The sequence below is a fragment of the Accipiter gentilis genome, chromosome 33 (genome assembly GCF_929443795.1).
Source record: "Accipiter gentilis chromosome 33, bAccGen1.1, whole genome shotgun sequence".
Lineage (NCBI taxonomy): Eukaryota > Metazoa > Chordata > Aves > Accipitriformes > Accipitridae > Astur > Astur gentilis.
Window position 1 is genome coordinate 2,212,445 of NC_064912.1, and position 13,224 is coordinate 2,225,668.

A 13,224-nucleotide genomic window follows, 5' to 3' on the forward strand; every position below is an offset into this window, starting at 1 on the left:
TGGAGATGTTTTTCCAGAGACAGGGCAGACCAAACTGGTGAGACTGGATTTTGCTGTGTACACTTCTTACCTGTCTTCTTTGCCCTGTCTATATAACACACGAGATGAGAACAAAGCCATAGGGCTAAACCCAGAAGTAACACCAGGATTTACTATCATTCCATTGAAACAGAGAGCAATGGGGAACAAGCTATTAACCACAGGGTATCCCAAGATTAATATTTTTTGAAACTATCTCCTTCCTGGAACATTCCTTGTGAGTGGTCTGAAGAATTATGGGTTTTTTCAAAAGAAATCCTTTAATTTATATTCTGAGGCACGCATTCAAAAGATTTAATTTACCCTGAGCTATGAAATTAAGTTTAACCAAAATTTCAGACTGGTTATTTATGTGACTGTGAAGTTCCACCACAGAGTTACTGTTTTAACAGTGCAGTGATATCTTCGAGTACAGTACATACTGGGGAGAGTCGTGATTTTTCCTAAGCCTTTATTTTAGGCTATAAAGGATCCACGTACTTTGAACCCTCACAAAGGAAATTAGAAGCAATCATAACAATGTGTGTAAAAGCCAGAATGCACCCCATTTTCCTGCAACTTCTCAATGCATCTTGCTACCAGCTGCCAAAATAAGAGGGAGGAAAATAATGGACCCAGGCAGGGTATTTGTCTCGGAGATTATGAACACAGCAATTGCAATCATAACCCAGAAAGCAAACGCCTTGTGAGCAGTGTTTCCATTTTATTTTCCAGATCTTGTGTTCATCTCTGATCTCTTCCCCATTCATTGCTAACCACATCCAATCTTGCATCATGTGTGTCTAACTTCCAAGTGACACTGCGGGCCTTTATTGAAATACGTTCACTATGTCATCTCTTGCATTCCAGGGAGTGCTTGGTGTTCAGCAATACGTTGTGACCGGTAAACATACAGCTGGCTATCTCTGCACTCTTCCTCCAACTAGCTGAGGTGGTGCTTTCCATTTCAAGCATTGCAGCCGGGATAAGCTATACAAAAAGAATAAAAAGAGAAGTACCTATCCCAAGACAGCTAGGATGCTACAGATTAAGCTGCTTCGATTACAGTCACTAAATATACTTTGGTTTTTCATATGAAATACCAAAAGGAATCTGTTGGAGACCCCTGAGTCCCTTGGGTAAGTTCATGCTCCTCTTACTACCCAGGATACAAGCTCTAAAAGGCTGCCAGTGAAATCCAGGCCCTTGTAGCCTCTTGAGAATATTTTTCCTATAAAGCTGCAAAACCGTGAGCAAATAGCCTTGTATGATAACTCAGAGGTAGACGCACAGGGGAGGTTGCTGAAAAAGTCTTGGGTAGTTAGGAAGAATTAGTCTTGTGTTAGAAAGCTTGTTTCTCAGTCTGGTTTGCCTGGAAGCTGAAGCACCCATGGTGTGTCCTTCCCATCTCCCAGCACAGCAGCAGCTGCGTTATGGACAGTCACGGTTTGGAGCACGAGCAAGCCATGGGAGATTTATGTAGGCTACTTAGGCAGTTCCTTGGTTGGACTTGGTGGCTGCGGTTGATCGCTCTTGGTCTGGCTTGCAGGAGGGGGCCACGTGGTCTTCTGATGAAGATGGCTGAAAATGAGAAATACGTTTTACACAGTTTGGGAGAAGGACGCAGAGGATAACATGAAGACAACTCTCATTATTTAGGAAAGAGAAGACGAGGATCTTGCATGGCTAGCGGATTGTACTGGCCATCTGTTTTGTCTGAAAATGCTTTTCATAACCTTGGAATTATAGTTTGCAAATGCCTACTTTGTACTTAACTAAAAAACTGTGCTGGCAGATGTTCACGTTGACTTAAGGTGATCAGCTACAACAGTGGCAGTAGACATTTAGGTTGCAAAGTGCCCTTTCAGCAGATATCTTTAGGACATGGGTCTGTTAAATATAAGCCATTTAAGAGGTTTTAGGGAAATTCATAAGATACTGAAGGTCCAATTCACAACATCTTGATACCACAACATGAAGGATTAACACATTCAGTGATGCTTTTTTCCCTTACTCAGAACTCACAGTGGTCTATAAAAATGCCAGCTAGACAAGCCATAGAGCCATCAATTTCCATCTGGCCTGAAGGAAAAAGAACATTTTAGAAAACAAAAGAGAGATTCAGGAATTCACGCCATACTTCACTGTGCAGGGCAGGAAGTATCTTGCTGTCTGGGAAGGGACGTATTTCTCTGACATGGCCATCTGGAGGCCTCTACAAGATTATCTGGTGAAAAGTTGTCAAGCAAAAGTTTTGATTAAAAAAAACCCAACAAAACAAACAGGAATTTTTACTATGTGTATTGTCAAAATTACAGACCACGGCAGTTTTGACACCTACTCCTTGTAATTTGGGATTCCTTCAGCAGGCAGGCACTGGTCCCTGTCACATGGCAAAGCTGCAAATGTAAGCACACAGCCAAGTATAAGTGAGGGGTTAGAAAACATGCCCAATGCAAGTAGCACTGCTACATTATGATAATGCACATTTAAATGATGCAGGAACTCTGAAAATGCTGACACGCTCATATTATCTGAGGTGCTCCTTAAAGGCTACAATTATTTTCCTTGTGTCTTGTGCTTTGAGACAAAGACAATGCTGGACCATGGCCATGTTTAGTTGGTGAATAGCATCAAAGAGTAAAGACTGGGCACCTATTTGGGACTGTACGCTCACCTGATCATGACACAGAGGAGATCAGAAACTCTCCTTTTGCACGGAAGGAGACAAGCAGGGGTCAAATAACTTCTGCCAAGAAATGTTTACGGCTCATGAGGGGAAGGGAGTCTAGCCTGATTTGTACGCCAAGGAAACAGGGAGATTACCATTCCCCTCTGCTCAGCATTGCTGTAGTCATACCTGGATGGTGTAAGGAAAGTTTGGATCCCTGGCTCAAAGCTATTGAGAAACTGGACAGCGTCCAGCAAAGGAAGCCCTGGGGCTCATAACCTGCAAGGAGAGGCTGGGGAGGGCTGAGGGAGCTGAGCTTGTTTAGCTTGGCAAAGAGGAGGCTGAGAGGCAATTTTGCAGCACCCACTCCTCCTTCAAGGGCAATTAGAAAGATGTTGGAGCCAAGCTCTTCTTGGCAGCGGCAGACGATATAACTGGGGGCAGTGGCTACATATTGCACCTGGGGGAGTTCAGGCTAGGTGCTGGGAAAATCTTTTTCACAGAGGATAATGCAGCACGGGAACACATCATCCAGAAAAGCTGTGGATCTCCGTCCTTGGAGGCTGAAAGCACAGCTGGCTAAACCCACTGCAGATCTGGTCTAGTGTGATGGTCCTACCTGGAGCAGAAGATTTGACTCCTGATCTCCAGCAGTCCCTTTCAACCAGCATTTCTATGATTCTATGAAACCATCCTCCTGCCTGTTCAGTTTCTTCCCCTGGATAAATGCCTTTCCTCTGGCCCTGGGCACAAGTCACACCCTTTGACTCCTTACACTGCAAGTCTGCATTTCAGATTCAAAGATGAGTCACATGGATACACGGAGGGCAATTACATCCCGGTTAGCGTGAGAGAATCAAGTACATGTATGGAAGGCTTAACTAGTATGGCAAAAAATATAGAAGGTGATGGAAACTGTAAATAACACTAACAGACATCCTTGAGACTTGTTTGGATTCAGGTTTCTCCAGTTAATTTAGTGCTTACCGTCCTTGCTGGAGAGGATTGGTGCTAACAGTTCTTTAGCTTCTGATAGCAAAAGGTCAACAAGATCTGAAGATGGAAGAGATGTATCTGAGACTGCGTCTGTTTTATCCTCTTCTGTTTCACTGTTGACTCTTACAAATACGGAAAGTGCCATCAATACTTCTATCACAGAATGGTCATTGAAAATCCTGGCCAGCCTCTTGTGAATGATATTCTATGTAAATCTGTGTATTTGGGGGGATTGCGTCTCGATTGCTCAGCAGCACAGGAGACTCTCTTTTAGACATACCTGCATCATTGTGTTACAGACAGATATCAAAGTATTTTTTAGAATTTCTCAAAAATATTTTTCCTTCATTATACTGGAAGTAACCACCTTGGAAACTTAAAAATAATTTTCAATCATTCTTAAAAACTGGCTTTTTAAACGGGCTGGTCATTATCAATGGGACAGTGACCTTTCAATGATTTAATCGATTAAAAGCACACATAGAGTTGTGATACATTTTTTTTTCAAGTGATGGGAGATAGGTTCAGGTTGAAGGAGAGTCCAGAAGCCTGAATTCTATTTCTGCAACTGTTCATGCAGTTGAGAGTCATGCTAGCTCTTTGCTTACACTCTACCAGTTACTGTAACTGCTAATAAAAAAGGACACGCTCTTAAAGCCAAAAACTGATTTGTGTTAGGAAAACCAGGTGGGTCAAAACTCTGTTTCTTTGAAACAACCTGCTTAGGGTCTCTGCTAACAAGAGCAACTTAACCAGAGGAGTGTTTCACCTACTCACTCCAAAAAAAAAGCCTGAACGGAGGCCAGCCCCCCCTCCCAGGTACCAATCCACCAGCAGCCTCCAGATCATCTTTCCCCAGTGGTTTCAATTCCTAAGCGGCAGTATGTTTAGAAACTCAGGGTAGGTTACATGTGAATCATCTTCCCCTGGGAAAGGTTAGAAAAGGACATTTCATGTTGCTGTTCAAGATTCCCAGAAGCCATCTCCTACCTCTTCTCATCTGGTAAATGACTGGGTGTGCTCAGGACCTTGTGGACGTTCTGCCATGCAACAAGAAAAAAAAAAAAAAAGGTTTCAAACTTGTAGGAATGAATAATTCCTGAGAACAAACCCCATGGGTTTTTCCTAGTGATCAGATTTAATATGACAGTAATCAGCTTCTGCTTATTCATTGCCCTTGAAGCGAATATCTCAAGGCCTTTTGCATCTCAAGCAACATTCACAGCCTATGCAAATATACAGACACATCTAAATTATGCATTTTAATACCAACACTAAAATATATGAAATGCAACATAAAAATACTCTTCCAAAGAATAATTTTGCAGGCTACGTTTCAGCGAGCCTTGATCATTGCTACTAGCAATCCCTGGCTTCTGGATTGTACCTGCACGTGTAAGCTCTCATTACCATGCATGGTTAGTGAATTCTCAAATGCTACTGACGGGTCTATAAAAAAGGAAGATATTTTGTTCCAGTGGTCAAAATCCTGTGATGTTTGACCCTGGGGCCAAGTCAAATTCATTTCCAAAGTCTGGCCCCAAACCGCACAGGCACCAGCATGTAGTGCTGCAGGTCTAGAGACATTTTAATTCTTCCTTCTCTGAAACAGAGGACAGAGCATCTACGCTTCCTTGCACTCCACTGTTTCCTATTGATTTTGAGAGCTCTTGGGACAGGCTACTAGTAGCTATAGCAGATACAGTGAATACTAGTGCTTCCCATGCTGGCCAGTTTACTAATTACACAAGCTTGTATACCCAATACAGGTAGTGAAGTGGAAGAATAGCCAATTAAAAGACTAATAAAGCAATTATGTGTGAGATTTTGCAGGAAGTCTGGGGAAAAAAGCACTGGAAGAGGAAACCCACTCTTCAACTTCACATTTGTTGTGTAGAAAAGCAACTGTCAGCCATACAAAGGCAAGGTTAAAACATGATTTTGACCATCATGTCCAACAGAGTTCCTGGAGCAGCCTAAACCATCACAGGGGGACCAGTGAGCCAGGGACAGCAGAGCCACCAGGCGAAACCTGCACCCTCGTGTTTACATAGCTCTCAGGTACATGAGTGTGTGTGAGTTCATTCCCTAGTTTCTCCTAACCAACAGACAGTGCCTTTTTAGGATAAGATCGAATTAAAAAACCGCCTCTCTTGCTTATGGAGCAGGAAGTTATTTGGACTTGCAAAATCACTGTTAAGGTAAGAGGCCACAGTGATGCCACCAGCTCTGGGGGCGGTTCAGCACTTCACCTGCACAAACAGGAGCAGTTTCCTATTGCAGATCTCCAGGCGCTTCCGTGAGACTTCTGATTTTCGTAACTGGCCGTCAGCCAGGGACAACTGTCTTTTCAGTGCCAGGATGTCCTCCTGAGACAAGGCCAGAGGAAGAAGAGAATGGTGATGGCGATGCTCCAGCCCTGGCTTTTGGAAACGCCACTTTATGACATTAGCTACAAATAGAAAACCGCTATCCTTTTGAAATGGACAGTGGAAATTACACAGATTATAACACAGACCCAGAGACCGTGCTGGCCTTGGGGCCACAGAACAAATGATTTATGTGCTACGTTCTTTTTCTCCTTCAGAAATAGAAGGAGGGGAACCCACAGAAGAAGGGTCAGGAGGGTTGTGCGTTTTTTCCCAGGCTGAGGAGTTGCATTACCTCTATTTCAGAGACATGTTTTGCTTTCTTCCCCGCCAGCTGTATCTTCAGTTCCGCAATTTCAGCTTCCAGCAAGTGGATCACTTCCTCGTAGTCCTGCTCTGCGCTGTGAGCCTGTCTCTGCACGACCTCTGCCATCTGCAGCTTGCTGTGCAGCGTCCTGTTCTCGGAGAGGAACCCCAGTGCTTTCTGGAAGCAGCGAAAAGTTCTGATGAATGCACCACATCCCCGTCAGCCGCCAGCCACCAAAACTACCCCAAGATCCCCAGCAATCTCTTCACTAACCTGGTTCAGTCTCTGAAGCTCATCTTCCATTGACTTCTTGCTGTTCTCCACCTCTTTCAGGAGAGACTACGGAAAATATTTTCACTGGATTAGAAGCAACAAGCGATAGGATACTCTCCAAAAGACACCCTGGTCTTGTAGCCCCTACCGACCAGAAGAATATTTTACAGAAGCAGTCGTGTGCACTCTCCCCTACCACAGTGCTTTTTGGGCTGCAACCTGCGTGCCTGCAGAAATCCACCTGGATACCGCCATGGTGCTAACAGCCATGCTGGCAATCTGCAGCTGGGTCAGGAGGGGAGGACAGGCGGTGCTTCTGTTATTCGTGGACTTGAATGATTTGCGAGACACGTTTTTGTATTTTTAAATATATTTAGTCACTGCTAAAAAGTGACTGCATACTTTCAGTACAAATAAGCTTTCATTTGAGGTTGAGAGTGAGAAAGAAGCAATTAAGGAGAGCTGAGGGTGAGTCTCCTTTGTAACGAGGAACGTGCAGAATGCAAACTGGTGACTTCTTAAGAGGGACAGGCAACACCATTACCCTCGCGTACGACTACAGCGAGCTACAGCAGAAGGCACCAGCCAAGAAATCTGCTCAGAGGAGAGTCTCCACCTTTAGCCTTCGGACTTCTTGCCGCAGATCCATCATTTCCAGTTGCAGCTGCTCCAGGTCCTCATTGCCATTACAGTTGAGAGAGTCGAAGATCTGCAAGGCAAAGGGACAGACAGCATCATGCACCGCTTATGCTTTACCAAAAAGCATGCGGCTATACGGCAGGCGTATTGTTTTCCATACGCAGAATAACGATGAGTCAAAATCACTTTGGAAAGGAGTCAGCATTTTTATGCAACAGATCAAAAGGCACATTAAATAATTCAACTGCAGGGTTGTTTTTCACCCCACAGGATTTCACTCTCTGATCCCTGACATTGCTGGAATAGCTGTGCTATAGTGAATTTTCACTTTGTGAACCAGGAGAAATTAGTTGGAATTGATTAATTATAGCTAATTTTCCTTCTGCATCACTGCCAGGCTGCTTCCTTCATACCATCCCATAGGTATTCTTATTTCCCTATTAAAAATGAGAAGTTTGAGGTCTTTTACAGAATTTCCTATAATTGAAATGATTAATGCATAGTTCTGCCTCCTCTTTAGAACTCTAGAACAACCAGAAAATGGTAATTTAGCTTTTCCCATCTCAGAATTTCATGGATTTAACGTAGAAAATTCATTGATTCAATGTAGAAGAGCATTGGACTGACTGACCGGAGAGTGAAAAGCTGATGTATCCAGCAAACTGGCTACTTCGTGCTGCGTGAAGAGTATGGAGTTGGAATCCAGACCAGCCTCATCCAGCTCCTCCTGCATCACATCCCTGAGTGCTTGGAGAAGATCTGTGAGAAAGAATTAGTTTTTACTGGGCTAAAAGAGGAAAGCTCTGTGTGTTAGGAGAAAATGCCACTGATTTTGGGGACATCCATTGACTGCCAAGCAGAGCAGGGTTAGAGATGCCAAACGGTCTTCTCTAACACTCCTGCGTTCTTTGGCAATCCTATCAAACTTAAATAAGTTGTTGTCAATCTTTACCAGACCCTTGTTTCTTATCCAGCTGAAAAAAAATCAAACTTCTAAAAACCAACCCCCCCCAGATATTTTCACAGTGAAGTTTTCATGACTGTGCTTCTCCGAGTTTTAAAATTTTAAGCCAAAACCACATTTCTCCGACAAAAGGCACCCGCTTGCCTGCTGACATTTCTCATGTTGCTGATTTAAACAAAAAACAACTCGATGACTTCAGCACTTAGAAAAGGTGTTAAATTGACAAGTCTGAAACTCCAGATTCATTTTGCTTTCAGACCTGGAGAAAAACACGGTACGAGGGGTCGCGTGGGACAGACGGGAGCTGGCGCAGCGGAGGGGAGGCTGCACCATGGTCCCAGCCCCTCCAGTTCTAAGCCCGGGGCTGCAGCAGGAATCGGAGCCTTTACTGCAAGAGCAGCCATCTTCACTGCCAGGGCATTTGCCAAATATCCCAGATCATCCTTATTTCTATTGCCACCAACTACGAAGGCAGTCGCTCTTAGGAGAGGTGCCTGGTTCTCTGTATCCCATCACTCGCTTTTCACAAAAATGACCATCCAAGAGGCGTTGTGCTTTGCAAGGCTGTTCTGTCCGGTGGGGACGTTGCTGCTGGTGGGGACATTGCTGATGGCTCTGAATTTTTGTGAAAAAGCTTCTGGAGAGCAGACCCTGCAGGCCAGATATGCTCTGGCAGCTCACAGAAGGTGGACCAGGCTTTTATTTTCTGCGTGTCCTCTGGCCAGCTCTTGCTCGGCAAGCTGGGTGTTAAGAAAAGTGAGCCCTCGCACTGACTTTCTTGTATTTTCATTTTACATATGCTTCTACCAAACACCTTCTTTTGTATTTGTGACTTTTCATAGCTGTTTTAGGCTACATCAATACCCAGCCAGGTATCTTACCTGCCACCTTTCAGCAGATGCCCTTCTCCTTTCTTAGCCTCCAGCAAAGCTACACAAAAATTAAAAAGCCTGTCACACGCAGAGCTGCCCGCTCACCTCCGTAGGCCACCGTCCCCTGCGAGTCTGTGGTCAAGCTTTGCCGTAACTGCTTCTTCTTCTCCTCGCTCACATCCAGACCAAGATACTGCAGAACCTTGAGCAGAAACAAGGAGCCTTTAAAAAGAAAAATACTGGAAAAGCAACTCTTTGAAGTAGGTGCTGGGAAGACGCTTGGTGCTGGGTTTTCTCATGGAAATGAGACAGGCAGCATCTCCCAAAGGAGTGGGCTTGGGCTGGATTTCCAGTCTGTCCTTTTCTACACATGTACCGAAATGTCTGTTCCTGAAGACAGGGACACGTTCACATCTCTCCAAGAACATTTTATACAGACTGCAAGCAGATTTACAGCTATGACAAACTGTCAGGAGCTTTATCGAAAGCCAGTGGAGCCGTAGCAAGGCCCAGCTGCCAAGAGCTCAGCCTCTCCTCTTTCTCTTACTGCCCAGGAATTGTGTTTGGAACCGAAAAGATAAAAGTATTTCTCACGGCAACAGGAGACATTCAAACATTTTGCTTCTTCATTGCACCTTTTGCTCTCTCATTACGCCTGATGCCCTGTCTTCTACTGATATTTATCAATTCAACCCCAGGGTGCCACACAGAAGCAGATAAACCTGTGCAAACCCCACGTTGCTTCTGGCAGCAGCAAGGAAAAGCTTTTAAAAGTCAAGCTCAGCAGACTCTGGGAAAGAGCCCGTGTTAAACACTCCCCTGTCCCAGGCTGCACCCGTCGCTCTTGCTCATGCATGTACAGCACCTCCCGCGTAGTTCCTTGGAAAGGGGCTGGAGACGAGTCCTTGCTCACGTTTCTGTCACCAGCAAGCCCACAGCTCTGCACAAGGCAGTGCTGCTGGCTCCCGGGCTTCGGGATGCCCCGATCCTCAATCTGCAGATGTCGGCATCTGGCGTGGGCCACCCCAAAACCATCGGAGACGTGTGCCGGTCGGCGTGCATCTCCTGCCCCTGGCACCGCTGCAGCTGCCTGCTCGTAACGCTGGCTTTTAAAAGGGAAAGCCAAGCGTCCCCACTCCTCCCGCCAAAGAAGAGCTGCTTTTATATCCACGACGAGCAGAGGTCGCTGCAAAAATGCAGTCCTAAATCCTGCTTTAGGGAGAATTATGCAGGCTTAGAAGAAAAGTTCCCGCTTGCGCGCCCGGGAGGCGAGAGCAGCAAAGGGGCGAGCGCTGCGTCTGCCGTCGGGGGGGCAGCAGCCGCTCGTGCCATCGGGCCCACTGGGGTCCCCAGCCCTGCAGAAGGGGCTGCATTCCCACCCCCGCCCCCCTTCATGCCAGCAGTACCCAGGGGGGGGAACATGCACCCCCAAACCAGAGCAGGAGCACAGCCTCTGCTCTTCGCCAGGGTCTTGGTGAGCAAATGGGAAGCTCCGCTCCCTGTCTTTTGATGGTGCCCGTGGAACGTATTTTCCATTAAATGATGAAAGGGGCAGCGGTTCTGGCTGGATCCTCGGTGAGATATCCTGTATTTCAGCCTTCCCTCGCCCACACCAGGCTGCCCGAGGTCACCCCGGCAGTGACAGCAGCACTGGAAAGTTTGGAGGGCAGCTGCCTGCACCTACAGCCCTGAGTCAAATGCATTACATCCAAGGGAGGAGATTACATCTCCTCTGCCAGGAGGAGACTTCTGGAGCTCCCCGGAGCATTGAGAAACAGCCACGGTGAGCCAAGGTGTGTTTAAATGCCCCTTCAGGATGTTTCACTATGCCCTCTTCTCCCTTTTTACCTTTAAAGGCTGGACCCAACCTCCAGCAAACTCCACTGAAGAGTTGAGATGCTTTTTTTGTTTTCCAGACTCTTGGTAGTAAATACGGTTTGGTGGCTGACTCTTACACCTCTATCTCAAAAACCAGATTAATTAATTGTAGCACGTGAGCGGTGTGATGCTAGTAAGGAAAGCAGTGTTCTGAGCGCCGCAGCTGGCTCTGCACTCCACATCACCTGGGCTATTGCTATTCCCAACACAGCCCAGTCAGTATCCTAGGGAAGTGAAGGAGAATTAGGCTGGAGCAGGCTGTTTGGCAAAGGATGCTGCACGTGTAGATTAGAGCACTGATCAAGTGCTTTAGCTTTATTCTGTGCAAACAGGCAGGCTGTTTCTCTTTGACTCTCTTCAGGTTTGCATTTCTTAATCCTTCCAAAAAACAAGTGAGATAGTGACCCCCATGCTAGTACCTGGCCGGGTACTCCCATGCCTGAATGCGACATTGGTGCAAGAAGCAAAGCTGAAATGTCTCGATCGGTTCTTTCACAGAAAAGCAATACAAGGAGTCATGTAAGCTTATCGTGTTTGCCAATAATGTGGCAGCTGGAAGCAAGGAGGTACCACACTAGTGGACTATTGTGTGCATTGCACACTGCAGAGAGGATTGAGATGAGACCTTGCTTTGGGGAGAGGGACCCGTTCTGCTTTTCTGCTTACCAGTTCCAGTTTCCCATCCTTGAGACGGATATGGGGATCCAGTGCTACTTTTGGTTTGGTGCCTGAAGCTGCTTTATGATTAGATGCCGAAGCAGGTGCTGAAAAACCAAAAAGAAATGTTAATGGAAGAGCACTTGAGTACAGGAAAGAGATGCCTGCAAAGCAAAATTCACAACTCCTGTTACATGAAGTATAATGTGTGTGCAGCAGGCCAAAAATCAAAGACTGGGATTTACTAAATCCGGTCCTGGAAGGCTGAACTAGGCCACTGTTGAAAAGATTTGATACTGGGGCAAACCTTTACTGAACCTGGGCTTCTGCATGGTTTAAAATGGGATGTTTCACCCAAGGACCTAGGACTGCAAAAATAGCACTTTGGAAATTTCCAGTCACAAGTTTCTGTGGAGTCTTGGGGTCTGTAGTTATGATGATCTGGGCGGGGGGGGGGGGGGGGGGGCAGAATATCTGCCTGGCTCTTGTCTTCTCTAATTGATTAAGCAAAACTGAAACCCAACATTTTATAAAATGCAGCCTTGGCTTTCAAAATGCCCATGGAAAAAGGAATCGACAGATTAAGAGAGATGTGGAAGAACACTGGTGCAAGACTTTTTCCCTCCCCAGGACTGCAAAAAGCCTTGAACCCTTTTCCCTCACTTGGGCAGCAGGGCTTTTTTTGAGTAGAAGAAGCCACTTGCATTGCAAGGCATGCACAGAAGGAGAAGAGGCAGAAATGGCAGCTGCTTTGCTGGTGAAAAGCTGTCATGAGATCAGAAGAGCCAGCTGCTGACAGCTGGCTCATCCTTACCGCCACTGCCTCCAGAGCTGAAATGGAACAGAGCGCAAACCCTGCTGCCGTGCCCTGCCACTTGGGCTCCTCCATCCCTGGAGGGAACCCCACCTTTACATTATTATTAACCCTTGTCCGTAAGAAACCATGACATTCCTTGGGAAAAGGGCTGCAGAAGGTGTTACCCACTCTGGAGCTCCTCTGCCAGACTCCAGAAAGGTGCAGGACTGCTGTGCCTGCAGCCCTGCTGCCTGCCTGCCTGCCCCTGCTCGCCCTCAAACTATCAGCCTGGGTTGGTGACAAAATTCCTTCTCATGCCAGTGGCACAGGATTTGCCCAGCAAGCAATTTCTTTCGCCTGCCTGTGATCTGATTAACATCACGGGAAGCCCCATCTTGACGAGTAACACTGCTGCTCCTGAACTACCGTCGGGGCAGAGACCGGGTGCAAGGAGAAGGCAGTGAGAAGCAGTGGAGGTGCTGCACAAGCGTAATCCTCCTAATCCGGGTATTCATCTGCTCTGCTAACGCTAGCAGCTGGGAAGCAGCAAGAGGTAATAAATGAGTTTGTTGGATTGGCCACCAACACTTTACTCCGCAAAGTTCAAGGGCAGAGCTGTTACCCTTCGACGCATGGCTAATCAGGATTAGCTCCACGTGGCTTTGCTGTCAGCTCTGGACACGGAGATATCCAGGGCATCCATCAGGCACCCAGAGAGACGCAGTCACTGGCCCAGGCTCCAAGCCTGGCTGCTGCTCTTTCAAAGCCAGTTGTCTGTTTTCAT

At 46.4% G+C, this 13,224-nt stretch overlaps 1 protein-coding gene across 4 annotated transcripts in view; it reads right to left on the reverse strand.

Moving 5' to 3' along the window:
• Positions 1-393: 393 nt before the first annotated feature.
• LOC126034290 (syntaxin-binding protein 4-like) overlaps positions 394-13,224 on the reverse strand; it is a 48,828-nt gene continuing 35,997 nt past the window's right edge. For 2 of the 4 annotated variants that reach the window (XM_049791817.1, XM_049791818.1), the window contains exons 12-22: positions 11,654-11,751; positions 9,215-9,311; positions 7,905-8,032; positions 7,251-7,343; positions 6,635-6,700; positions 6,350-6,538; positions 5,938-6,054; positions 4,676-4,725; positions 3,677-3,807; positions 2,360-2,417; positions 394-1,599 (exon numbers count right to left, since the gene is read on the reverse strand). In XM_049791817.1, the coding sequence (XP_049647774.1) occupies positions 1,503-1,599; positions 2,360-2,417; positions 3,677-3,807; positions 4,676-4,725; positions 5,938-6,054; positions 6,350-6,538; positions 6,635-6,700; positions 7,251-7,343; positions 7,905-8,032; positions 9,215-9,311; positions 11,654-11,751 (1,124 nt within the window). In that variant the 3' untranslated portion in view covers positions 394-1,502. Of the gene's footprint in view, positions 1,600-2,359; positions 2,418-3,676; positions 3,808-4,675; positions 4,726-5,937; positions 6,055-6,349; positions 6,539-6,634; positions 6,701-7,250; positions 7,344-7,904; positions 8,033-9,214; positions 9,312-11,653; positions 11,752-13,224 lie in introns of those variants that run through there. The other 2 variants (XM_049791819.1, XM_049791820.1) reach the window with 2 other exon arrangements.